Consider the following 27,065-nt stretch of genomic DNA (forward strand, 5'->3'; position numbering starts at 1 on the left):
GGAGGGTTTGGATAATGCTCTGAGGGACTGGGTGGGATTGTTGGGTGTCTGTGCAGGGCCACGGGTTGGAGGGATGGGTGAGCCCTGTAGGTCCCTCCCATCTTGGGTTATTCCATAATCCCAGAGCTCCAGGAGGGTTTGGATGATCCTCTGGGGCACAGGGTGGGATTGTTGGGTGTCTGTGCAGGGCCAGGAGTTGGATGGATGATCCCTGTGGGTCCCTCCCTGCTCATCATTCCCTGATTCTGAGGATCTCAGGGAAAGGTTCTTCCCCCAGAGGGTGGTGGGCTCTGACCAGGCTCCCCAGGGTTTGGGCACAGCCCCGAGGCTGCCAGAGCTCCAGGAGGGTTTGGATGATCCTCTGGGGCACAGGGTGGGATTGTTGGGTGTCTGTGCAGGGCCAAGGGTTGCAGACTCAATGATCCTGGTGGGCCCCTTCCAGCTCAGGATATTCCACGATTCTATGACATAAAAACAAGTGTTCAAACCCCTCCCTCTCACACCTCACTGGCTGCCCCTGCTCCAGCATTTACGTCACCACAGAACATAAACTGAGGTAAAGTTAAAACAAACACTGTTACCACGTAAAATAAAAAAGGGACCCCCACAGAGGTCCTACATATTCTATACATAATATTTGAGCTTAAATTGTCTATTTCTTGTAAAACCACCTTCAGTGGCCATGTTGTACTTGGGGCAGGTATTTTGCAATGTTGCTGTGGTTACAAGGAACATACAGTGCATTGGAAGGTACAGAGGCTCTTATTTGAATTTCCTAATGCAAAGCTTTTTTTTTTGTTTTATTTTGTTTTAAACTCTAGGCTATCTCTGGTCTTAAATTCCATGTAATTTTGAGAAGTCATTAATACCTGTCAGGAAAATACTACAAAACGTATTTAATTTCTGACTCCAAATGGAGCCTTATCTGAGAATTCTCAGGTCAGAATGTGCACAAGTACAGTCCCCATGTTTATCAAGTAGTTACAGCAGGAAATAATTTGCAGTGACAAGTGGCAGGGAAACAAATGGCAAAATAATTATATTACAACACGGGGCCCTTCCAGAGCCAATTCTGAACCCACATATAAGGTGGGAGGTTCACGCTGCTCGTTCTACCTGCAGGAGCATCAGCTCTGCAGTCAGCATGAGGGGCTCTGTGAGTATACAGCTTTTCTGCCTTATTAACCAAACCTCTGCTTCAATCCCATTGCCTTTCTCTCTCTCTGAAGGGCCTCTGCCTGTCCACAGCACAAGGGCTTTCTCTGGGCACATTTTGCTCCTCCAGAGGGAGGAATTTCCCAAATCAGCTGAGGAAGGAAGGGGCTTTTTCACAGTTTATTCAGAATACAGAATCCCAATCCATGTCCATTTTTGTCAATGCTTTTGCAAACTGGAGCACTGCATTGATGGACCAACCCCTTCCCTGGAATGGCAGAGCACAAGAAATGGGGAAGCTTCTCCTGACTCTGGTGAAACCCCTGTGTGTGCCTGATTAGGGCTCAGAAGCAACTTGGGATTCAGGTCTTGGAACAGCAGCTGTGGGAGGTGTCTGGTTTGCAGCACCGTGGGGGAAAACAGGGGGGACTCTCTTCTGGACAAAGGAAGATCCAAGGAGGAACTTGGGATTCAGGTCTTGGAACAGCAGCTGTGGGAGGTGTCTGGTTTGCAGCACTGTGGGGGAAAACAGGGGGGACTCTCTTGGACAAAGGAAGATCCAAGGAGGACAATTAAACAGCAGATCAGGAAAAGGGCACAATGATTCTCATGACCAGACTCATCAGCCAGACCTGCAGTTCCACTTTTCTCTTTGTTTTCATTTCAGATTTTGGCTGCAGTCCTTCTGGGACTTGTCCTGACTCCAGCTCTTGGCAACTTTGTGAGTACAGTGCCCCATTTCCATTTCCCCAGCTGCTGATTCTGTATCTCTGCTTTGGGACATCTCCTTGATTCTCTCACCATCCCTTTGGAGTAAAGAAATTGAAATCTTCTCTCATTGATGAAACTCTAAAGGCACCCCAGGACAGCTGTAAGATGCAGCAATGATGCAGTGAAGGCAGCAAAGGAATTCTCAGGGCTACTGCCCAACCCCACAGCCTTGAGCCTTTTTGCTTTGGGAACTGCTGAGGGCACTGCTGGCACTGGCTGGGGGGAAAGATTGATTCAGTTTTAGCAGGGATTTGGGGAGATCACTGACTCCCTTCTTTCCCTTGGTGTTTTAGTCCCAGCAGACTGATGACAACTGCCATGTCTGTGCTGGTGGAGTCTACCAAAATATGACCCTCAGTAATCACCCTCCTGTGGCCGTTATTGAGCAAAGTGGCAACGAGTTGTCATGGAAAACCATCTGGAACTACAACACGGTGAGTGGCAGGGAGCTTTGGTGGGAGCTGTGCCAGGAGGCTGCTCCTCCTCCAGCTCCACAAGGCACGGGGATGCTTCTTTCTGATCCATCTTTGCACTCCACCAGTTGTGGGAGGAACGATGAACATCCCTTGCTGTTTTGATCCAGACTTCATCCCAGTCTGAGCAATAGGACAACTGACCTGTGAGTGGTCAAGCACTTTGTCTTTGCAGGGTGTCATTGTAACCAAAGTGATGGAAGAGAACACCTGCTACATCTCCACCATGAACAGACATGAGATTCCCACCTTTGCTGACCTGCCCAGACTGGCCAGTGAGAGCAGGGTAAGAGTAAAAGCAGCAGTTGCCTCAGAGATTGTGGAGTAATTAATGCTCATTTTTTGAAGGAGACACCTCTAATATCAAAATCTTGGAAATCAGGTAAATGAAAAGCTGTTCAGTTTGACTTCAGTGATATTTTTCAGGTGCATCATTTGAAAGCTTGCAAAAATTACAATATTCTTGTTTAGATGCCTGTAGTGCAGGTCAATCTTGTTTAGTCAAACTTGCAGGTCACCCAAGATTGGTTTTACAACGTTTCAAATGATTCCTTCAAGTGAACCTTCTTAATACTCTCTTAGGATCCAAGAGTTTTGATTTTTTGTTAAAATAAAATCACTTTTCATAGTCTCTAATTCCCTCAGGATAAAAAATTGATGTTTTTAAGAAGGTCTACTTAGGGGGAAAAATTATTGCAGGATACAGAAAGAAAAGTATAAATAAGATTTCAAAACTTTTTGGAGCTTTACACCATATTACCATGACTTCAACCTGAAAAATTAGCACACACATTTTAAAAAATGGTCTCAGCATTCCACACACTCACCATTGCTGGACACTCACTTGCCTCGAAGATTGAAAGGCAAGTTCTTGATGTAAAGCCCAAAAAGACCTGGAGCAGATAAAAAAATAGGACAGTGAGCCAAGTAGAGGCATAAGCAAATATAAAAAATTTTACCTGTAATTCCAGACTTTCATTTCCTAAGAAGCATCTCTGAGCCCCCTGTAGCTGATTCCAGCCCCTAACTCAGAAGTGAGAAGGAAGCACAGAGCCCTGTTCAGAGTCATGGCAAGGATCTGGCTGAATGATGTTATTTGCTGTCTAGAACATGATCAATCTGGGAACACCTAAAAGGAAGATCACCTTTGTCACTGGTGGATTGGTCAGCAACCTCAACTCCTACGGCGCAGACATCATCAACATGTGCAGCGGAGCCATCACCTACCAGGCCTATGAAGTTCATGGTGAGTGCCAGCAAATGGACTCTGGAGAGCAGCAGCAGCCAAGGTGGGAGGTGTTACCTCATGGGGTTTGACTTTTCCTTTTCTTGCTTTGCAGGACCCCAGGTGAATGTGGGACCCTGCGTTACCCTCGATGTCCTGAGAGTTGTGCAGCTCAAGTACTGCAGCAGCAAAGGAACCTCTGACCAGGTGTGAAACCCTTCCCTTCCTTGAACCACGTGCTGGGGCTGCCAAGCTGCTGCCCAAAGACACCCCCAATGCCCTTCTTTCCAAGGATCTCCTCCCTTGAGGGCTTCCTTCTTGAGGGTGGAGAGTCTGAAACACATCACAGGGTGACCAGAGCTTTCCCTTAAAGACCTTGAGTGTGGATCAGCTCTGGCTGGTTCCCTTGCACACATCAAACTCTAAAGGCACCCCAGGACAGCTGTAAGATGCAGCAATGATGCAGTGAAGGCAGCAAAAGAATTCTCAGGGCTACTGCCCAACCCCACAGCCTTGAGCCTTTGTGCTTTGGAAACTGCTGAGGGCACTGCTGGCACTGCCTGTGGGCAGCACATATTCTGTTTCTGCAAGGGTTTCTGGAGATCACTGACTCCCTGCAAGGGTTAAACATGTTCTATCCCTTGGTTTTTCAGCCTCAGCAGGATGACCACCAGCTAATCATCACTGGTGGCCAGTCCCAAATTGTGACCATCCACAGCCAATGGCGCGTGGCAGTGATCCAGCAAACGACCAGCACGGGCTCCTGGAAAACCATCTGGAACTACAACACGGTGAGTGGCAGGGAGCTTTGGTGGGAGCTGTGCCAGGAGGCTGCTCCTCCTCCAGCTCCCAAAGGCACAGGGATGCTTCTTTCTCATTCACCTCTTCATCAGTTGCGGTGGAACCTTTTGTAATTTCTTGCTGGTTTACTCCTCACTATATCCCAGGCTGAACACTCCACAAACTGACCTGTGAGTGTTCAACCACGTTGTCTTTGCAGGGCATCATTGCAACCAAAGTGATGCAAGAGAACACCTGCTACATTTCCACCATGAACAGAACTGAGATGCCCAGCGTGGAGAATCTGCCCAGACTGGCCAGAGAGAGTAGGGTAAGATTCCAAATCAGCAGCACCTTTTTGTCCTTGCATGTCATGACCATGTTTCTCAGCTGTGCCTTTTCCGTCTGGAGAGGACGAGCTTGTCCCAAGCATCAGGACTGTCTTTGTCTCCCCAGAAATGAGAATTGAGAATTTCTCTTATGGGTGGTTTGTCAAAAGAAAAAGAGGGTGTGCATCATTCCCAGGGCCAGCTGTGCTTCCTCTGAGCACGTTGAGCTCTGCAGGCTGCTGAGAAACCCTTTCTCTCACATCCCCTTCAAGGCCATCCATTCTTTTCCCATGGCAATATCTCCAAGGGGATGGGAGGCATTTCCATTTCAAGGTGCATTTGTCAGCTCAGAGCTTTGCCTTGCAGCTGCCTTTGTCCACACTCCCTTTTCCTTTGGGGCAGGAGAGGGCATGTCTGGGGGATTCCAAGGCACCCTGAAGGCAGGTGGCACCCAAACACCAAGGCCTGAGTCGTCCTTGCAGAACGAGGGATATGCCCAGCATGAAACGTGTCATGGCACTGATCTTGCTGAATGCTGTTCTTTGGTGTCTAGAACCAGCTTGGACTGGGAAGACCTAGAAGGAAGATCACCTTTGTCACTGGTGGATTGGTCAGCAACCTCAACTCCTACGGCGCAGACATCATCAACATGTGCAGCGGAGCCATCACCTACCAGGCCTATGAAGTTCACGGTGAGTGCAACCAAATGGACTCTGGAGAGCAGCAGCCAAGGTGGGAGGTGTTACCTCATGGGGTTTGGCTTTTCCATTTTATGCTTTGCAGGACCCCAAGTGAATGTGGGACCCTGCGTTACCCTCGATGTCCTGAGAGTTGTGGAGCTCAAGTACTGCAACAGCAATGGATTCCCTAACCAGGTGTGAAACCCTTCCCTTTCTTGAACCAAGGGTGGGAGCTGCAGAGCTGCTGCCCAAAGACACCCGCAATATCCTTCTTCCCAAGGATCTCCTCCCTTGAGGGCTTCCTTCTGGAGGGTGGAGAAGCTGAAACACATCACAGGGTGACCAGAGCTTTCCCTTAAACACCTTGAGTGTGGATCAGCTCTGGCTGGTTCCTTTACACACACCAAACTCTAAAGGCACCCCAGGACAGCTGTAAGATGCAGCAATGATGCAGTGAAGGCAGCAAAAGAATTCTCAGGGCTACTGCCCAACCCCACAGCCTTGAGCCTTTGTGCTTTGGAAACTGCTGAGGGCACTGCTGGCACTGCCTGTGGGCAGCCCTTCATCTCGCAGGGATTTGGGGACATCACTGACTTCCTGCAAAGGCTAAACATCTTTCCCTTGATTTTTCAGCCTCAGCAGGACGACCAAAATCAGCAAGTGATCATTGGTGGCCAGTCCCAAATTGTGACCATCCACAGCCAATGGCGCGTGGCAGTGATCCAGCAAACGACCAGCACGGGCTCCTGGAAAACCATCTGGAACTACAACACGGTGAGTGGCAGGGAGCTTTGGTGGGAGCTGTGCCAGGAGGCTGCTCCTCCTCCAGCTCCACAAGGCACCAGAATGCTTCTTTCTCATTCACCTTTGCACCTCACCACTTGTAGGAGAAACTGTTGGCATTCCTTGCTGTTTTCATGCAGACTTTATGCCAGATTGAACACTCTGGAAATTGAATTGTGACTGATCAACCATGTTGTCTTTGCAGGGCGTCATTGCAACCAAAGTGATGCAAGAGAACACCTGCTACATTTCCACCATGAAGAGAAACGAGATGCCCAGCTTTGAGAATCTGCCCAGACTGGCCAGAGAGAGCAGGGTAAGATTCCAAAGCAGCTGCATTTTTTTCTCCTAGGATTTCATGAGGCTGTTTCTCAGCTCTGCCTTCTCCTCCTGGAGAGGACGAGCTTGTCCCAAGCAGCAGGACTGTCTTTGTCTCCCCAGCAATGAGGCTTGAGAATTTGTCTTATGGGTGTTGGTCAAAAGAAAAAGAGGATGTGCATCATTCCCAGGGCCAGCTGTCCTTCCTCTGAGCACATTGAGCTCTGCAGGCTGATGAGAAAGCCCTTATCTCACATCCCCTTCAAGGCCATCCATTCTTTTCCCATGGCAATATCTCCAAGGGGTTGGGAGGCACTGCAAGACCAAGGTGCATTTGTCAGCTCAGACCTTTGCCTTGCAGCTGCCTTTGTCCACACTCCCTTTTCCTTTGGGGCAGGAGAGGGCGTGTCTGGGGGATTCCAAGGCACCCTGAAGGCAGGTGGCACCCAAACACCAAGGCCTGAGTCGTCCTTGCAGAACTAGGGATATGCCCAGCATGAAACGTGTCATGGCACTGAACTCTCTGAATGCTGTTCTTTGGTGTCTAGAACCAGCTTGGACTGGGAAGACCGAGAAGGAAGATCACCTTTGTCACAGCTGGATTGGTCAACAAGCTCCAGTCTTATGGAGCAGACATCTTCTCTATGTGCAAAGGAGTCCCCACCTACCAGGCCTATGAAGTTCACAGTGAGTGCAAGGAAATGAATTCTGTCTTTCTCCGACCTGGCATTTTTTTGCCTTGGGGAACACCTACTGCCCCAGTGCTCCTCTTCCAACCCACGAGAGAGAGAAACCAAGAGCTTCAGATTATGCAGAGGGATTTCAGAATGTCTGAATGTCAGGCCTGGACCAGAGTTTATTCACAGAACCCATAACTCACCTGGTCCAATCCCTTACACCTCTTTTCTGCAAAGCTTTAAGTGCCTTAACTTTGGGCACCAACTTTTGGTGCACAGTGACCTCCTCTGCAATGGCTGCGCAAAGAAAAATTGTTGTCCAAAGAATCTCTTTCTTCCTGTTCAGAGGTTGCAGCTTAATTTTTTGAGGAAGACACCACCAAACCCTTGTGGTTCACAACACTGGGCCAAGTGGTTTCCTTCCCTGTTGGTGTTTGAGGGGGAAGGGAACACATTGTCGGTGAGATCAGTGACCTGCACTTCATATGGTCCTCCAGGAATTTCACAGACTGTCAGGGCTCAGGAACTGGCACCAGCCTCACCCTCTAATGCCAACCATACTGACCCCCTGCACTCACAGGGGCCAGTGTAACAGTGCCCCAATTCCTGCACAGCAACACGCTCAGAGTGTTCAAGGGCACGTCTTTGTGGCCACTCAGTTCTGAGGCACAGAGATGGTGCTCTGTGGGCACTCCAGAGGAATCCTCCACTTGGGTATCTCAAACATTCCTCAGAAAGGAAATTCTTCAGAGCCTCCCTCGCTCTGAGCAACAACAACCTCCTCTTGGAGAGTGCCAGCCAAGGTTGGCAGTGTTACCTCATGGGGTTTGGCTTTTCCTTTTCTTGCTTTGCAGGACCCCAAGTGAATCTGGGACCCTGCGTTACCCTCGATGTCCTGAGAGTTGTGGAGCTCAAGTACTGCAACAGCAATGGAACCCCTGGCCAGGTGTGAAACCCTTCCCTTTCTTGAACCACGTGCTGGGGCTGCAGAGCTGCTGCCCAAAGACACCCCCAATGCCCTTCTTCCCAAGGATCTCCTCCCTTGAGGGCTTCCTTTTTGAGGGTGGAGAGTCTGAAACACATCATGGGGTGACCTGAGCTTTTCCTTGAACACCTTGAGCATGGATCAGCTCTGGCTGGTTCCCTTACACACATCAAACTCTAAAGGCACCCCAGGACAGCTGTAAGATGCAGCAATGATGCAGTGAAGGCAGCAAAAGAATTCTCAGGGCTACTGCCCAACCCCACAGCCTGGAGCCTTTGTGCTTTGGAAACTGCTGAGGGCACTGCTGGCACTGCCTGTGGGCAGCCCTTCATCTCGCAGGGATTTGGGGACATCACTGAAGTCATGCAAAGGCTAAACATCTTGCTTTTGGTTTTTCAGCCTCAACAGGACAACCAAAATCAGCAAGTGATCATTGGTGGCCAGTCCCAAATTGTGACCATCCACAGCCAATGGCGCGTGGCAGTGATCCAGCAAACGACCAGCACGGGCTCCTGGAAAACCATCTGGAACTACAACACGGTGAGTGGCAGGGAGCTTTGGTGGGAGCTGTGCCAGGAGGCTGCTCCTCCTCCAGCTCCCAAAGGCATGGGGATGCTTCTTTCTATTTAAAATTCTGAATCCATAAATTAGCTTAAGATCTATCAGCATTCCTTGCTTTTTTATTCCACACTTTCTCCCTGTGTGAGCAGGTGGAAAACCAAATTGTGAGTTGTCAAGCACTTTGTCTTTGCAGGGCATCATTGCAACCAAAGTGATGCAAGAGAACACCTGCTACATTTCCACCATGAAGAGAAACGAGATGCCCAGCTTTGAGAATCTGCCCAGACTGGCCAGAGAGAGCAGGGTAAGATTCCAAAGCAGCAGCACTTTTTTGTCCTTGCATGTCACGACCATCTTTCTCAGCTGTGCCTTCTCCTTCTGGAGAGGACAAGCTTGTCCCAAGCAGCAGGACTGTCTTTCTCTTAAAAGGAAAGCAGCTTGGAATATTGTCATAGGGATGATTTGTCAAAAGAAAAAGAGGGCCAGCTTTTCTTCCAGGGGGCAAGTTGAGCTCTGCAGGCTGCTGAGAAACCCTTTCTCTCACATCCCCTTCAAGGCCATCCATTCTTTTCCCATGGCAATATCTCCAAGGGGTTGGGAGGCATTTCCATTTCAAGGTGCATTTGTCAGCTCAGAGCTTTGCCTTGCAGCTGCCTTTGTCCACACTCCCTTTTCCTTTGGGGCAGGAGAGGGCATGTCTGGGGGATTCCAAGGCACCCTGAAGGCAGGTGGCACCCAAACACCAAGGCCTGAGTTGTCCTTGCAGAACTAGGGATATGCCCAGCATGAAACGTGTCATGGCACTGATCTTGCTGAATGCTGTTCTTTGGTGTCTAGAACCAGCTTGGACTGGGAAGACCGAGAAGGAAGATCACCTTTGTCACAGCTGGATTGGTCAGCAACCTCCAGTCTTATGGAGCAGACATCTTCTCTATGTGCAAAGGAGTCCCCACCTACCAGGCCTATGAAGTTCACAGTGAGTGCAAGGAAATGAATTCTGTCTTTCTCTGACCTGGCATTTTTTTGCCTTGGGGAACACCTACTGCCCCAGTGCTCCTCTTCCAACCCACAAGAGAGAGAAACCAAGAGCTTCAGATTATGCAGAGGGGGTTCAGAATGTCTGAATGTCAGGCCTGGACTAGAGTTTATTCACAGAACCCATAACTCACCTGGTCCAATCCCTTACACCTCTTTTCTGCAAAGCTTTAAGTGCCTTAACTTTGGGCAAAGACTTTTGGTGCACAGTGACCTCCTCTGCAATGGCTGCGCAAAGAAAAATTGTTGTCCAAAGAATCTCTTTCTTTCTGTTCAGAGGTTGCAGCTTAATTTGCTGAGGAAGCCACCACCAAACCCTTGTGGTTCACAACACTGGGCCAAGTGGTTTCCTTCCCTGTTGGTGTTTGAGGGGGAAGGGAACACATTGTCAGTGAGATCAGTGACCTGCACTTCATATGGTCCTCCAGGAATTTCACAGACTGTCAGGGCTCAGGAACTGGCACCAGCCTCACCCTTTAATGCCAACCATGCTGACCCCCTGCACTCACAGGGGCCAGTGTAACAGTGCCCCAATTCCTGCACAGCAACACGCTCAGAGTGTTCAAGGGCACGTCTTTGTGGCCACTCAGTTCTGAGGCACAGAGATGGTGCTCTGTGGGCACTCCAGAGGAATCCTCCACTTGGGTATCTCAAACATTCCTCAGAAAGGAAATTCTTCAGAGCCTCCCTCGCTCTGAGCAACAACAACCTCCTCTTGGAGAGTGGCAGCCAAGGTTGGCAGTGTTACCTCATGGGGTTTGGCTTTTCCTTTTCTTGCTTTGACAGGACCCCAAGTGAATGTGGGACCCTGCGTTACCCTCGATGTCCTGAGAGTTGTGGAGCTCAAGTACTGCAACAGCAGTGGATTCCCTAACCAGGTGTGAAACCCTTCCCTTTCTTGAACCACGTGCTGGGGCTGCAGAGCTGCTGCCCAAAGACACCCCAATGTCCTTCTTCCCAAGGATCTCCTCCCTTGAGGGCTTCCTTTTTGAGGGTGGAGAGTCTGAAACACATCATGGGGTGACCTGAGCTTTTCCTTGAACACCTTGAGCATGGATCAGCTCTGGCTGGTTCCCTTGCACACATCAAACTCTAAAGGCACCCCAGGACAGCTGTAAGATGCAGCAATGATGCAGTGAAGGCAGCAAAAGAATTCTCAGGGCTACTGCCCAACCCCACAGCCTTGAGCCTTTGTGCTTTGGAAACTGCTGAGGGCACTGCTGGCACTGCCTGTGGGCAGCCCTTCATCTCGCAGGGATTTGGGGACGTCACTGACTTCCTTCAAAGGCTAAACATCTTGCTTTTGGTTTTTCAGCCTCAACAGGACAACCAAAATCAGCAAGTGATCATTGGTGGCCAGTCCCAAATTGTGACCATCCACAGCCAATGGCGCGTGGCAGTGATCCAGCAAACGACCAGCACGGGCTCCTGGAAAACCATCTGGAACTACAACACGGTGAGTGGCAGGGAGCTTTGGTGGGAGCTGTGCCAGGAGGCTGCTCCTCCTCCAGCTCCCCAAGGCATGGGGATGCTTCTTTCTATTTAAAATTCTGAATCCATAAATTAGCTTAAGATCTATCAGCATTCCTTGCTTTTTTATTCCACACTTTCTCCCTGTGTGAGCAGGTGGAAAACCAAATTGTGAGTTGTCCAGCACTTTGTCTTTGCAGGGCATCATTGCAACCAAAGTGATGCAAGAGAACACCTGCTACATTTCCACCATGAAGAGAAACGAGATGCCCAGCTTTGAGAATCTGCCCAGACTGGCCAGAGAGAGCAGGGTAAGATTCCAAAGCAGCAGCACTTTTTTGTCCTTGCATGTCACGACCATCTTTCTCAGCTGTGCCTTCTCCTTCTGGAGAGGACGAGCTTGTCCCAAGCAGCAGGACTGTCTTTCTCTTAAAAGGAATGCAGCTTGGAATATTGCCATAGGGATGATTTGTCTAAAGAAAAAGAGGGTGTGCATCATTCCCAGGGCCAGCTGTTCTTCCAGGGGGCAAGTTGAGCTCTGCAGGCTGCTGAGAAACCCTTTCTCTCACATCCCCTTCAAGGCCATCCATTCTTTTCCCATGGCAATATCTCCAAGATGATGGGAGGCATTTCCATTTCAAGGTGCATTTGTCAGCTCAGAGCTTTGCCTTGCAGCTGCCTTTGTCCACACTTCCTTTTCCTTTGGGGAAGGAGAGGGCATGTCTGGGGGATTCCAAGGCACCCTGAAGGCAGGTGGCACCCAAACACCAAGGCCTGAGTTGTCCTTGCAGATCTAGGGACATGCCCAGCATGAAACGTGTCATTGCACTGAACTCTCTGAATGCTGTTCTTTGGTGTCTAGAACCAGCTTGGACTGGGAAGACCAAGAAGGAAGATCACCTTTGTCACTAGTGGATTGGTCAGCAACCTCCAGTCTTATGGAGCAGACATCTTCTCTATGTGCAAAGGAGTTCCCACCTACCAGGCCTATGAAGTTCACAGTGAGTGGAAGGAAATGAATTGTCTTTCTCTGACCTGGCATTTTTTTCCTCTCATGAATGCCCCAGTGCTGCTCTCCCAAACCATCAGAGACAGAAACCAAGAGCTTCAGATGATGCATAGATTGTTCAGAATGTCTGAATGTCAGGGCTGGACCAGAGTTTAGTCACAGGATCCATAACTGACCTAGTCCAATCCCTTACACCTCTTTTCTGCAAAGCTGAAGGTGCCTTAACTTTGGCCACCGACCTTTGGTCCACATCGACCTTCTCTAAAACACCCGAGAAAATAAATAGGGTCTTCCTAAGAACTCCTTTTCCTTCCATTCAGAGGCTGCTGATGAGTTCCGTGAGGAAGCCACCACCAAACACTTCTGCTTCAAAACACTGTGCCAAGTGGTTTCCTTCCCTGTTGGTATTTCACTGGGGAAAGATCACACTGCCCATGATATCAGAGACCTGCACTTCATAGGGTTGTTGAGAACAGCAGAGCCAGTCAGGGCTCAGGAATTGGCAGCAGCCTCAGCCTCTCATGCCCAGCCACCTGCACTCACAGGGGCCAGTGTAACAGTGCCCCAGTTCCTGCACAGGAACACCCCCAACATTTAAAGGACATGTCTTTGTGGCCACTCAGGGCTGAATCACAGAGATGATGCTCTTAGACCACTCCAAAGGAATCCTCCCCACAGGCATCTGAAACACTCCTCAGGAAGGAAATTTTTGAGAGCCTCATGCTGTGAGAAACAACAACCTACTCTCAGAGAGCAGCAGCCACGGTGGGAGGTGTTACCTGATGGGGTTTGGCTTTTCCTTTTCTTGCTTTGCAGGACCCCAAGTGAATGTGGGACCCTGCGTTACCCTCGATGTCCTGAGAGTTGTGGAGCTCAAGTACTGCAACAGCAATGGAATCCCTGACCAGGTGTGAAACCCTTCCCTTTCTTGAATCATGTGCTGGGGCTGCAGAGCTGCTGCCCAAAGACACCCCCAATGCCCTTCTTTCCAAGGATCTCCTCCCTTGAGGGCTTCCTTCTTGAGGGTGGAGAGCCTGAAAGACATCTCTGGGTGATCAGAGCATTTCATTAAAGACCTTGAGTGTGGATCAGCTCTGGCTGGTTCCCTTGCACGCATCAAACTCTAAAGATACTCCAGGACAGCTGTAAGATGCAGCAATGATGCAGTGAAGGCAGCAAAAGAATTCTCAGGGCTACTGCCCAACCCCACAGCCTTGAGCCTTTGTGCTTTGGAAACTGCTGAGGGCACTGCTGGCACTGCCTGTGGGCAGCCCTTCATCTCGCAGGGATTTGGGGACATCACTGAAGTCATGCAAAGGGTAAACATCTTTCACTTGGTTTTTCAGCCTCAGCAGGACGACCAAAATCAGCAAGTGATCATTGGTGGCCAGTCCCAAATTGTGACCATCCACAGCCAATGGCGCGTGGCAGTGATCCAGCAAACGACCAGCACGGGCTCCTGGAAAACCATCTGGAACTACAACACGGTGAGTGGCAGGGAGCTTTGGTGGGAGCTGTGCCAGGAGGCTGCTCCTCCTCCAGAACCCCAAGGCACGGGGATGTGTCTTTCTATTAAAGGTACTGAATCTAAATTAGCTTTCAGATATATCATCATTCCATCCTGGTTTAATCCAGACTTTATCGCAGTCTCAGAATTTGGAAAACTGACCTGTGAGTGACCAACCACGTTGTCTTTGCAGGGCGTCATTGCAACCAAAGTGATGCAAGAGAACACCTGCTACATTTCCACCATGAACAGAACTGAGATGCCCAGCTTTGAGAATCTGCCCAGACTGGCCAGAGAGAGCAGGGTAAGATTCCAAAGCAGCAGCACTTTTTTCTCCTTGCATTTCATGAGGCTGTTTGTGAACTGTGCCTTTTCCTCCTGGAGAGGACGAGCTTGTCCCAAGCAGCAGGACTGTCTTTTCTCCCCAGCAATGAGGATCAAGAACTTGTCTTAAGGGTGGTTTGTGAAAAGAAAAAGAGGGTGTGCATCATTCCCAGGGCCAGCTGTGCTTCCTCTGAGCACGTTGAGCTCTGCAGGCTGCTGAGAAACCCTTTCTCTCACATCCCCTTCAAGGCCATCCATTCTTTTCCCATGGCAATATCTCCAAGGGGTTGGGAGGCATTTCCATTTCAAGGTGCATTTGTCAGCTCAGAGCTTTGCCTTGCAGCTGCCTTTGTCCACACTCCCTTTTCCTTTGGGGCAGGAGAGGGCATGTCTGGGGGATTCCAAGGCACCCTGAAGGCAGGTGGCACCCAAACACCAAGGCCTGAGTCGTCCTTGCAGAACTAGGGATATGCCCAGCATGAAACGTGTCATGGCACTGATCTTGCTGAATGTTGTTCTTTGGTGTCTAGAACCAGCTTGGACTGGGAAGACCTAGAAGGAAGATCACCTTTGTCACTGGTGGATTGGTCAACAACCTCCAGTCTTATGGAGCAGACATCTTCTCTATGTGCAAAGGAGTCCCCACCTACCAGGCCTATGAAGTTCACAGTGAGTGCAAGGAAATGAATTCTTTCTCTGACCTGGCATTTTTTTGCCTTGGGGAACACCTACTGCCCCAGTGCTCCTCTTCCAACCCACAAGAGAGAGAAACCAAGAGCTTCAGATTATGCAGAGGGGTTTCAGAATGCCTGAATGTCAGGGCTGGACCAGAGTTTATTCACAGGATCCATAACTGACCTGGTCCAATCCCTTACACATTTGGCCGTGAAGCTTAAAAAGCCTTAACTTTGGGCACTGACCTTTGGTCCACATATTCGTTCTCCAAAATGCCTTAGAAAAGGGAAAGGATCTTCCTAAGGCCTCCTGTGCTTCCATGCAGAGGCTGCTGATGAGTTCCCCGAGGAAACCACCACCAAACCCTTGTGCTTCAAAACACTGGGCCAAGTGATTTCCTTCCCTTTTGGTATTTCATGGGGAAGGGCCACACTGCCCACGAGATCAGTGACCTGCATGTTGTAGGGCTCTCTGAGAACATCAGAGCCTTTCAGGACTCATGAACTGGCAGCAGCCTCACCCTCTAATGCCAACCATGCTGACCCCCTGCACTCACAGGGGCCAGTGTAACAGTGCCCTGATTCCTGCACAGCAACACCCCCAAGGGCACGTCTTTCTGGCCACTCAGTTCTGAGTCACAGAGCTGGTGCTCTTTGGCCACTGCAAAAGAATCCTCCCCTTGAACATCTCAAACACTCCTCACAACGGAAATTTTTGAGAGCCTCACATGCTCTGAGCAACAACAACCCCCTCACTGAGAGCAGCAGCCAAGGTGGGAGGTGATACCTCATGGGGTTTGGCTTTTCCTTTTCATGCTTTGCAGGACCCCAAGTGAATGTGGGACCCTGCGTTACCCTCGATGTCCTGAGAGTTGTGGAGCTCAAGTACTGCAACAGCAATGGAATCCCTGAGCAGGTGTGAAACCCTTCCCTTTCTTGAACCACGTGCTGGGGCTGCAGAGCTGCTGTCCAAAGACACCCCCAATGCCCTTCTTTCCAAGGATCTCCTTCCTTGAGGGCTTCCTTCTGGAGGGTGGAGAGTCTGAAACACATCACAGGGTGACCAGAGCTTTCCCTTAAAGACCTTGAGTGTGGATGAGCTCTGGCTGGTTCCCTTACACACATCAAACTCTAAAGGCACCCCAGGACAGCTGTAAGATGCAGCAATGATGCAGTGAAGGCAGCAAAAGAATTCTCAGGGCTACTGCCCAACCCCACAGCCTGGAGCCTTTGTGCTTTGGGAACTGCTGAGGGCACTGCTGGCACTGCCTGTGGGCAGCCCTTCATCTCGCAGGGATTTGGGGACGTCACTGAAGTCATGCAAAGGCTAAACATCTTTCCCTTGGTTTTTCAGCCTCAGCAGGACGACCAAAATCAGCAAGTGATCATTGGTGGCCAGTCCCAAATTGTGACCATCCACAGCCAATGGCGCGTGGCAGTGATCCAGCAAACGACCAGCACGGGCTCCTGGAAAACCATCTGGAACTACAACACGGTGAGTGGCAGGGAGCTTTGGTGGGAGCTGTGCCAGGAGGCTGCTCCTCCTCCAGAACCCCAAGGCACGGGGATGTGTCTTTCTATGAAAGGTACTGAATCTAAATTAGCTTTCAGATATATCATCATTCCTTCCTGGTTTAATTCAGACTTTATCGCAGTCTCAGAATTTGGAAAACTGACCTGTGAGTGATCGATCACGTTGTCTTTGCAGGGCGTCATTGCAACCAAAGTGATGCAAGAGAACACCTGCTACATTTCCACCATGAACAGAACTGAGATGCCCAGCTTTGAGAATCTGCCCAGACTGGCCAGAGAGAGCAGGGTAAGATTCCAAAGCAGCAGCACTTTCTTCAGCCTGGAGTTCTTGGGGTCGTTTCTCAACTCTGCCTTTTCCTCCTGGAGAGGACGAGCTTGTCCCAAGCAGGAGGACTGTCTTTGTCTCTCCAGCAATGAGAACTGAGAATTTGTCTTATGGGTGGTTTGTCAAAAGAAAAAGAGGGTGTGCATCATTCCCAGGGCCAGCTGTGCTTCCTCTGAGCACGTTGAGCTCTGCAGGCTGCTGAGAAACCCTTTCTCTCACATCCCCTTCAAGGCCATCCATTCTTTTCCCATGGCAATATCTCCAAGGGGTTGGGAGGCATTTCCATTTCAAGGTGCATTTGTCAGCTCAGAGCTTTGCCTTGCAGCTGCCTTTGTCCACACTCCCTTTTCCTTTGGGGCAGGAGAGGGCATGTCTGGGGGATTCCAAGGCACCCTGAAGGCAGGTGGCACCCAAACACCAAGGCCTGAGTCGTCCTTGCAGAACTAGGGATATGCCCAGCATGAAACGTGTCATTGCACTGATCTTCCTGAATGTTGTTCTTTGGTGTCTAGAACCAGCTTGGACTGGGAAGATTTACCAGGAAGATCACCTTTGTCACTGGTGGATTGGTCAGCAACCTCAACTCCTACGGCGCAGACATCATCAACATGTGCAGCGGAGCCATCACCTACCAGGCCTATGAAGTTCATGGTGAGTGCCAGCAAATCAATTCTGGAGAGCAGCAGCCACGGTGGGAGGTGTTACCTCATGGGGTTTGGTTTTACTTTTCTTGCTTTGCAGGACCCCAAGTGAATGTGGGACCCTGCGTTACCCTCGATGTCCTGAGAGTTGTGGAGCTCAAGTACTGCAACAGCAATGGATTCCCTAACCAGGTGTGAAACCCTTCCCTTTCTTGAACCACGTGCTGGGGCTGCAGAGCTGCTGCCCAAAAACACCCCCAATGACCTTCTTTCCAAGAATCTCCTCCCTTGAGGGCTTCCTTCTTGAGGGTGGAGAGCCTGAAAGACATCACTGGGTGACCAGAGCATTTAATTAAAGATCTTGAGTGTGGATCAGCTCTGGCTGGTTCCCTTGCACACATCAAACTCTAAAGGCACCCCAGGACAGCTGTAAGATGCAGCAATGATGCAGTGAAGGCAGCAAAAGAATTCTCAGGGCTACTGCCCAACCCCACAGCCTTGAGCCTTTGTGCTTTGGAAACTGCTGAGGGCACTGCTGGCACTGCCTGTGGGCAGCCCTTCATCTCGCAGGGATTTGGGGACATCACTGAAGTCATGCAAAGGGTAAACATCTTTCACTTGGTTTTTCAGCCTCAGCAGGACGACCAAAATCAGCAAGTGATCATTGGTGGCCAGTCCCAAATTGTGACCATCCACAGCCAATGGCGCGTGGCAGTGATCCAGCAAACGACCAGCACGGGCTCCTGGAAAACCATCTGGAACTACAACACGGTGAGTGGCAGGGAGCTTTGGTGGGAGCTGTGCCAGGAGGCTGCTCCTCCAGCTCCCCAAGGCACGGGGATGCTTCTTTCTCATTCACCTTTGCACTACACCAATGCAGTGACAACTACTGGCATTCCTTGCTGTTTTAATCCAGACTTTATCCCAGAGTGAGCAGTTGGAAAACTGACCTGTGAGTGATCGATCACTTTGTCTTTGCAGGGCGTCATTGCAACCAAAGTGATGCAAGAGAACACCTGCTACATTTCCACCATGAACAGAACTGAGATGCCCAGCTTTGAGAATCTGCCCAGACTGGCCAGAGAGAGCAGGGTAAGATCCCAAAGCAGCAACAATTTTTTCAGCCTGGAGCAATGGGGCTGTTTCTCATCTGTGCCTTTTCCTCCTGGAGAGGACGAGCTTGTCCCAAGTTGTGGAAATGTGTTTTTTAGCAGGAATGGGGTTTGATAATTTACCATAGGGTGATTTTCCAAAAGAAAGAGAGGGCATCTGTTGTTTCCTCCACCAGTTGTGATTCCTCTCAGGAAACAGGAGGAATTTGAGCTCTGCAGGCTGCTGAGGAACTCTCTCAGATGCCTTTCATGACCATGTGTTCTTTTCCCATGGCAGTTTCTCCAAGGGGTTGGGAGGCATTGCAAGTCCAAGGTGCATTTGTCAGCTCAGAGCTTTGCCTTGCAGCTGTCATTGTCCACACTCCCTTTTCCTTTGGGGTGGGACAGAGTGTTTCCATATTCCACAGCCTTTCCCCCACCACAGTGCCAGGAGCAACAACAGGAGGCTGTGGCTGGATCTGAGGAATGAGCTCCAGAGCAGAGGGAAGCCAAGGCTGTAGGAGAACAGACAGGCATCCTGGGGCTCTGTCCAGGTCACAGAACACTTGTGTGGGAGCCCAGAGTGGAAGTTCATTGCAAACAGAGCACTGTAGATCCCCTCACAAAGAGCTGTGCCACTCAAACACCCACAGTTCTCACACAGCTCCTCAGCAACACTTGCAAGGAGTCCCAGTGGAAATGGACCTGTGTGGTGTTGCTGCTGCCCTCTTTGGGTCAATTTGAGAGAGCTGGAGGAAAAGACTTCTGCTGCCAACCCTCCAGCCTCCAGCCAGAGGAGCTCTGAGTGGCAAAGCACTGACCAAACAAACGCTTTGCCAGGTCTGGCTGAACACACTGGCTGCACTACTCTGCTCCTGCTCAGCGCTTCCCTTGAGCTGCCACTTCTCCTTTGGCTCCCTGCACCTTGAGTCCCTTCCAAAGATGTGCCTTAGGGGCTGTCCTCAAGGCTTGCTAGTGCTCCCACAGGCCCCAGGGGATTCCAAGGCACCCTGAAGGCAGGTGGCACCCAAACACCAAGGCCTGAGTCGTCCTTGCAGAACTAGGGATATGTCCAGCATGAAACGTGTCAGGGCACTGAGCTCTCTGAATGCTGTTCTTTGGTGTCTAGAACCAGCTTGGACTGGGAAGATTTACCAGGAAGATCACCTTTGTCACTGGTGGATTGGTCAGCAACCTCAACTCCTACGGCGCAGACATCATCAACATGTGCAGCGGAGCCATCACCTACCAGGCCTATGAAGTTCATGGTGAGTGCCAGCAAATGAACTCTGGAGAGCAGCAACTGCCAAGGTGGGAGGTTGTGGGGGTAAGGGGTGTGAGTTGGTTTGTTATGGCAGGCAGAAGAGGCCCAGTCAGGTTCAGGTAGCAGCAGGAATAGCAGGCTTTGAACTTGGAACAAAGAGCTTGATCTTCAGTTACAGATTCACTTTTTATCTACTCCTGTATAGAGTGTGTCATCACACAATTGGCTAGTCAGTCCTCTAAGCATAGAAGGAACCATTCTACTGGCTACAAGGTCTGTCAAATGTTTCCAGTGACTGTTTCCTCCATAAGGGTACACCCCAAAATGCTTTTCTTTCAAAGAAACACCTTGAACTCTTGGAGATCAATTCCCTCATCAATTACCTCAGACATCAGAGGATCCACAGAACCACTGTCACCTCACCAGGAGGTGTTACCTGATGGGGTTTGGCTTTTTCTTTTCTTGCTTTGACAGGACCCCAAGTGAATGTAGGACCCTGTGTTACCCTCAATGTCCTGAGAGTTGTGCAGCTCAAGTACTGCAACAGCAATGACCAGAATGACCAGGTGTGAAACCCTTCCCTTTCTTGAACCACGTGCTGGGGCTGCAGAGCTGCTGCCCAAAGACACCCCAATGACCTTCTTTCCAAGTGTCTCCTCCCTTGAGGGCTTCCTCCTTGAGGGTGGAGAGCCTGAAACACATCAGGGGGTGACCAGAACTTTCCTTTAAAGACCTTGAGTGTGGATCAGCTCTGGCTGGTTCCCTTGCACACATCAAACTCTAAAGGCTCCCCATGACAGCTGTAAGATGCAGCAATGATGCAGTGAAGGCAGCAAAAGAATTCTCAGGGCTACTGCCCAACCCCACAGCCTTGAGCCTTTGTGCTTTGGAAAGTGCTGAGGGCACTGCTGGCACTGCCTGTGGGCAGCCCTTCATCTCTTCCAGTAGGGATTTGGGGAGTTCACCGATTGCCTTCAAAATCAAAACATGTTCCATTACTTGTTCTTTTAGTCTCAGCAGAATAATGACAACTGCCAGATCTCTGTTGGTGGAGTGTACCAAAATATGTCCCTCAGTAGTCAACCTCCTGTGGCAGTGATCCAGCAAAGAAGCAACCAGTTGTCATGGAAAACCATCTGGAACTACAACACAGTGAGTGGCAGGGAGCTGTGGTGGGAGCTGTGCCAGGAGGCTGCTCCTCCTCCAGCTCCCCAAGGCACCCCGAGGCTTCTTTCTGATCCACCTTTGCACTCCACAGTTTATGGTGGAAACCGTCACCATTCCTTGGTTTTTCAATCCTGACTTTATCCCTGTCTGAGCAGTTGGAAAACTGAATTGTGAGTGAATTTGTCTTTGCAGGGTGTCATTGCCACCAAAGTGATTCAGGACAACACCTGCTACATCTCCACCATGAACAGAAGCAAAATGCCCACCTTTGATGCCCTGGTCAGAGTGGCTGCACAGAACGGGGTAAGATTCAAAGCAGTTGTTGCCTCAGAGGTTGGATACTAATTGATACTCATTTTTTTTCTGAGACATTGGTATTTTCCAAACCTCATAAAAATTTGGGGAAATGAAAAGCCCTTTAGTTTGACTTCAGTGATGTTTTTCAGATGCATCATTTGAAAGCTTTCAAAAATTCCAATATGCTTCTTCAGGTGCCTTTGAGTGTAGGTTAATTGTGTATACTCAAAGTCACCTGTCACTTAAGTTGTCTTACAATGCTTGAAATGATTATCAAACTTGAATTTAAGAGTGTCTTGTGATACAAGAGCTTTCATCTGGAGGGTCGGGCCCAGAGAGTGCTGGTGAGCGGGGCTGTGTCCAGCGGGTCACCAGTGGTGTCCCCAGGGGTCTGTGTTGGGTCCAGTCCTGTTTAACATCTTTATTGATGATTTAGATGAAGGGATTGAGTCCATCCTCAGCAAATTTGCTGCTGACACCAAGTTGGGAGGGAGTGTCGACCTGCTGGAAGGCAGGAGGGCTCTGCAGAGGGATCTGGAGAGACCTGAGGGATGGGTTGATTGCAATGGGATGGAGTTCAACAAGGCCAAGTGCAGGTCCTGCCCTTTGGCCACCCCAAGCCCTGCAGCGCTCCAGGCTGGGCACAGAGTGGCTGGAGAGCAGCCAGGCAGAGGGACCTGGGGGGACTGAGGGACAGGAAGCTCAACAGGAGCCACCAGTGTGCCCAGGTGGCCAAGAAGGCCAAGGGGATCCTGGCCTGGATCCAAACTAGCGTGGCCAGCAGGCCCAGGGCAGTGACCCTTCCCCTGGACTCTGCCTTGGGGAGGCCACACCTTGAGTGTTGTGTTCAGTTCTGGGCCCCTCAGTTGAGGCAAGAGATTGAGGGGCTGGAGCGGGGCCAGAGAAGAGCAACGAGGCTGGAGAAGGGACTGGAGCACAAGTGCTGTGGGGAGAGGCTGAGGGAGCTGGGGGTGTTCAGCCTGGAGAAGAGGAGGCTCAGAGGTGACCTCAGCACTGTCTGGAACTCCCTGAAGGGAAGTTGTGGCCAGGTGGGGGTTGGTCTCTTCTCCCAGGCACTCAGCAATAGGACAAGGGGGCACGATGGGCTCAAGCTCTGCCAGGGGAAATTGAAGTTGGAGAGCAGAAAGAAATTCTTTGCAGAGAGAGTGCTCAGGGATTGGAATGGGCTGCCCAGAGAGGGGGTGGATTCCCCATCCCTGGAGGGTTTGAACCTGAGCTTGGCCGTGGCACTGAGTGCCATGATCTGGTAAAGGGACTGGAGTTGGCCCAAGGGTTGGATTTGATGATCTTGGAGGCCTTTTCCAACCCAATCCATTCTATGATTCTGTGATTCTATCTCTGGAAAAAAGAAAATTACTTTTAATAATGTCTCATTCTTGCAGGATAAAAAATATGTTTGTTTCTGAAGGTCTAATAGAAGAAGATGAAATATTGCAGTATGGAGGGAAAAAAGTTGAAATAAGCTTTAAATTTTTCTGAAAGAGCATTTTGTGATAACTTTAACACACAGAATTAGCACAGACATTTTTGAAATGGTCTCAGAATGCGACACACTCACCATTGGTAGGCAGTCACTTCCCTTAAAGGCTGACAAGTTAATTCTTCAGAATATCCAGGCTTTAAAGGGCAGGAACACCAGGAGAGGATAAGAAAACCAGGAGAGTGACTGCAATAAAGGCATAGGGAAACAGATCCAGCTTTAGGTGTAATTCCAGGCTTGCTTGTCCCCAGGTGTATCTCTGAGGCCCCTGTAGGTCATTACAACCCCTTGCTAACCCGTGAGAAGGAGGGACAGTGCCCTGGGCTTTCAGAAACCCGTTGCTCATATTCCACTGCACTTTTGAAAGCTTCTCATGATCCCACCCATCCCTGCCAAGAGTGGAGTTCATGGGGCTGTTTCTCAACTCTGCCTTTTCCTCCTGGAGAGGACGAGCTTGTCCCAAGCAGCAGGACTGTCTTTGTCTCTCCAGCAATGAGGATCAAGAACTTGTCTTAAGGGTGGTTTGTGAAAAGAAAAAGAGGGTGTGCATCATTCCCAGGGCCAGCTGTGCTTCCTCTGAGCACGTTGAGCTCTGCAGGCTGCTGAGAAACCCTTTCTCTCACATCCCCTTCAAGGCCATCCAGTCTTTTCCCATGGCAATATCTCCAAGGGGTTGGGAGGCATTTCCATTTCAAGGTGCATTTGTCAGCTCAGAGCTTTGCCTTGTAGCTGCCTTTGTCCACACTCCCTTTTCCTTTGGGGCAGGAGAGGGCATGTCTGGGGGATTCCAAGGCACCCTGAAGGCAGGTGGCACCCAAACACCAAGGCCTGAGTCGTCCTTGCAGAACTAGGGATATGCCCAACATGAAACGTGTCATGGCACTGATCTTGCTGAATGTTGTTCTTGAATATCTAGAACATGATTGGACTGGGAAGACCTACAAAGAAGATCACCTTCATTGCCAAGGGATTGGTCAGCAACCTCCAGTCTTATGGAGCAAACATCATCAATATGTGCAGAGGAGTCCCCACCTACCAGGCCTATGAAGTTCAAGGTGAGTCCAAGCAAATGAGCTCTGTCTCTCTCTCACCTGGCATTTGTTTTCCCTTTGGGAATGGTCACTGCCCCAGGGCTCCTCTTCCAACCCACCATGGACAAAGCCAAGAAACAGAATTCCACCCTTGTAGCACAGCACCTTAATTGTGGAGATTGGCAGGAACCAGCCCTGGGTGCCTCAATTGTATTTTCATCACTTCCAACAGGGTTTGTATTGGTGGGAAAAAAGCCATTTCTGGAAATACATCCAAGGGAACTAAGTTTGAATCTTGGGAGTTAATCCTGAGGCAAATCAAAGCACTCGGAGCCTTCCTGCAAGCTGAGTGTCTCCAGCCCTGTCAGGGAAAGCTGCTGCCCAGCTCAGGCTCAGGATGGGGCATTGTGGCATTGCAGCATTGCCCTCTGCCCCCTCTGCAATGCTGTGGGCCTTGCTTTGGGCACTGTGGGCACTGCTGTGGGCACTGCTGTGGGCATTGCTTTGGGCACTGCTGTGGGCACTGCTGTGGGCATTGTGGGCACTGCTTTAGGCACTGCTGTGGGCATTGCTTTGGGCATTGCTGTGGGCACTGCTGTGGGCACTGCTTTGGGCATCACTTTGGGCACTGCTTTGGGCACTGCTGTGGGCACTGCTTTGGGCACTGCTTTGGGCACTGCTGTGGGCACTGCTTTGGGCATCACTTTGGGCACTGCTTTGGGCACTGCTTTGGGCATTGCTTTGGGCACTGCTTTGGGCACTGCTGTGGGCACTGCTTTGGGCACTGCTTTGGGCATTGCTGTGGGCATTGCTGTGGGCATTGCTTTGGGCACTGCTGTGGGCACTGCTTTGGGCATTGCTTTGGGCATCACTTTGGGCATTGCTGTGGGCATTTATTTGGGCACTGCTTTGGGCACTGCTTTGGGCATTGCTTTGGGCATCACTTTGGGCATCGCTTTGGGCACTGCTTTGGGCACTGCTTTGGGCATTGCTTTGGGCATTGCTTTGGGCACTGCTTTGGGCACTGCTTTGGGCACTGCTGTGGGCACCGCTTTGGGCACTGCTTTGGGCATTGCTGTGGGCACTGCTGTGGGCATTGCTTTGGGCACTGCTGTGGGCACTGCTGTGGGCATTGCTTTGGGCACTGCTTTGGGCACTGCTTTGGGCATTGCTTTGGGCACTGCTGTGGGCACTGTGGGCACTGCTTTGGGCACTGCTTTGGGCATCGCTTTGGGCACTGCTTTGGGCATCACTTTGGGAACTGCTTTGGGCACTGCTGTGGGCACTGCTTTGGTCATCACTTTGGGCATCGCTTTGGGCACTGCTTTGGGCACTGCTGTGGGCACTGCTGTGGGCACTGCTTTGGGCACTGCTTTGGGCATTGCTTTGGGCATTGCTTTGGGCATTGCTTTGGGCACCCCTTTGGGCATTGCTTTGGGCACTGCTTTGGGCACCGTGGGCATTGCTTTGGGCACCCCTTTGGTCATCACTTTGGGCATTGCTTTGGGCACTGCTTTGGGCATTGCTTTGGGCATTGCTGTGGGCATTTATTTGGGTACTGCTTTGGGCACTGCTGTGGGCCCTGCTGTGGGCCCTGCTTTGGGCATCGCTTTGGGCATCGCTTTGGGCATTGCTTTGGGCACTGCTTTGGGCATCACTGTGGGCACTGCTTTGGGCACTGCTTTGGGTGCTGCTTTGGGCATTCCTTTGGGCACTGCTTTGGGCACTGCTTTGGGCATCGCTTTGGGCATTGCTTTGGGCCCTGCTTTGGGCATTGCTTTGGGCACTGCTTTGGGCATTGCTTTGGGCATTGCTTTGGGCCTTGTTTTGGGCATTGCTTTGGGCATTGCTGTGGGCATTTATTTGGGTACTGCTTTGGGCACTGCTTTGGGCACTGCTGTGGGCATTGCTTTGGGCATCACTTTGGGCACTGCTGTGGGCACTGCTTTGGGCATTGCTGTGGGCACTGCTTTGGGCATCACTTTGGGCACTGCTTTGGGCACTGCTGTGGGCACTGCTTTGGGCATCACTTTGGGCATTGCTTTGGGCAGTGCTGTGGCCACTGTGGGCACTGCTTTGGGCACTGCTTTGGGCACTGCTTTGGGCACTGCTTTGGGCATTGCTTTGGGCACTGCTGTGGGCATTGCTTTGGGCATCGCTTTGGGCACTGCTTTGGGCATTGCTTTGGGCATTGCTTTGGGCACTGCTTTGGGCATTGCTGTGGGCATTTATTTGGGCACTGCTTTGGGCATTGCTTTGGGCACTGCTTTAGGTACTGCTTTGGGCACTGCTGTGGGCCCTGCTGTGGGCATTGCTTTGGGCATTGCTTTGGCACCTGAGGGGGCTCAGTGGGATCAGAAAGGTGAGTACAAAGTGCCAGCTGTGAAGGGCTGTCTCCAAATTCACAGGTCTCTTCCCAATATCCACGACAGCAGCTCAGGGTAACGGTTTTTACTTTTTTCCTTTGTGAAGGGCCCCAGGTGAGTCTCGGATCCTGCACTGCACTTGATGTCATGAAAGTCGTGGAGCTGAATTATTGTCATGGCAGGATCATGGCTTGAAAACTTCACCATCCTTGAACCAACTGCTGGGGCTGCAGAGCTGCAGCTTTGCACACAACCCTGATGCCCTTCTTGCCTGGCATCTCCTCATTCCAGAGGCTCCTTCTTGAGGATGGAGAGGCTGAAAAACATCCCTGGGTGACCAGAACTTTCAATTAAAGACCTTTATCAAGGATTGACTCCAGCTTGTTTGTCATTACCCTACACTTTGTCATTTATGAACACCCACAGAAAAACCTTTTGATTGTCTCTCTTTGCCCCTTTGGAGCCCTTCAAACACTCTGTTCATTGCCAGCTCTCAACACAGGGCACACCCAGAGGGCTGGGCAAGCCCCGGGGTGGGGACTTTACAAACAAGGCTTCCAGAGTTAAGACCTTCCTTACCCTGTTCAGGCAAAGATGCCTCACATTAAAAATCTTGATTCAGGTGGCACAAAAAGCAGAAAGAAGGGGGAACAAACAGTGAATTTGCCTTTTTAGGGCAAGAGGAATCTCTTTTTGGAGATTTACAGTTGTTCTGTTCTAAACTAAAGCAAGGCAGGCTCCCTGTTGCTCCAAACTTCACCATCAAGATTATTTCCTCCTCTCTCACAAACCTGGCAGGATGCTCTGGGTTACCCAGGTGAACACAAACCTGTCTGGAGCACAAACCTCAGCCATGTGAAGTCCCTCAGTTTCTGGCACCATCTCACTGCCCCCAGAGGCTTCACCGTGTGGTGAATTGAGAGCATGGAGTTCACTGAGACACCTCTCAGGAGACACACACAAGGAACATCCCAGGGACAATGTTCTCTCCTTCACTACTCAGAGCCAAGCCAACAGTCTCAGCAAATTCCATAAAGCTCTGCTGGGAAGAACCATGAGAGACTCCCATGCCCTCAGATCCTTTTCATCAAAA

General features: G+C 50.5%; 1 protein-coding gene across 1 annotated transcript; it reads left to right on the forward strand.

The window, feature by feature from the left end:
* The first annotated feature begins 1,112 nt into the window (after nt 1-1,112).
* LOC139683638 (uncharacterized) lies at nt 1,113-26,282 on the forward strand. The gene is made up of 38 exons (XM_071578957.1): nt 1,113-1,156; nt 1,823-1,876; nt 2,220-2,360; nt 2,575-2,685; nt 3,507-3,645; nt 3,740-3,831; nt 4,287-4,415; nt 4,625-4,735; nt 5,287-5,425; nt 5,517-5,608; nt 6,047-6,187; nt 6,402-6,512; nt 7,063-7,201; nt 8,046-8,137; nt 8,576-8,716; nt 8,931-9,041; nt 9,575-9,713; nt 10,496-10,650; nt 11,088-11,228; nt 11,443-11,553; nt 12,105-12,243; nt 13,068-13,159; nt 13,598-13,738; nt 13,952-14,062; nt 14,613-14,751; nt 15,581-15,672; nt 16,120-16,251; nt 16,465-16,575; nt 17,127-17,265; nt 17,356-17,447; nt 17,886-18,026; nt 18,237-18,347; nt 19,476-19,614; nt 20,085-20,176; nt 20,622-20,762; nt 20,970-21,080; nt 23,492-23,630; nt 26,079-26,282. Exons 1-38 carry the CDS (start codon nt 1,145-1,147, stop codon nt 26,165-26,167), a joined length of 4,452 nt encoding a protein of 1,483 aa, XP_071435058.1. The 5' UTR covers nt 1,113-1,144; the 3' UTR covers nt 26,168-26,282.
* Nucleotides 26,283-27,065: the final 783 nt, after the last annotated feature.

This window comes from Pithys albifrons, chromosome 29 (genome assembly GCF_047495875.1).
Source record: "Pithys albifrons albifrons isolate INPA30051 chromosome 29, PitAlb_v1, whole genome shotgun sequence".
In the NCBI taxonomy this organism is placed as follows: Eukaryota; Metazoa; Chordata; class Aves; order Passeriformes; family Thamnophilidae; genus Pithys; species Pithys albifrons.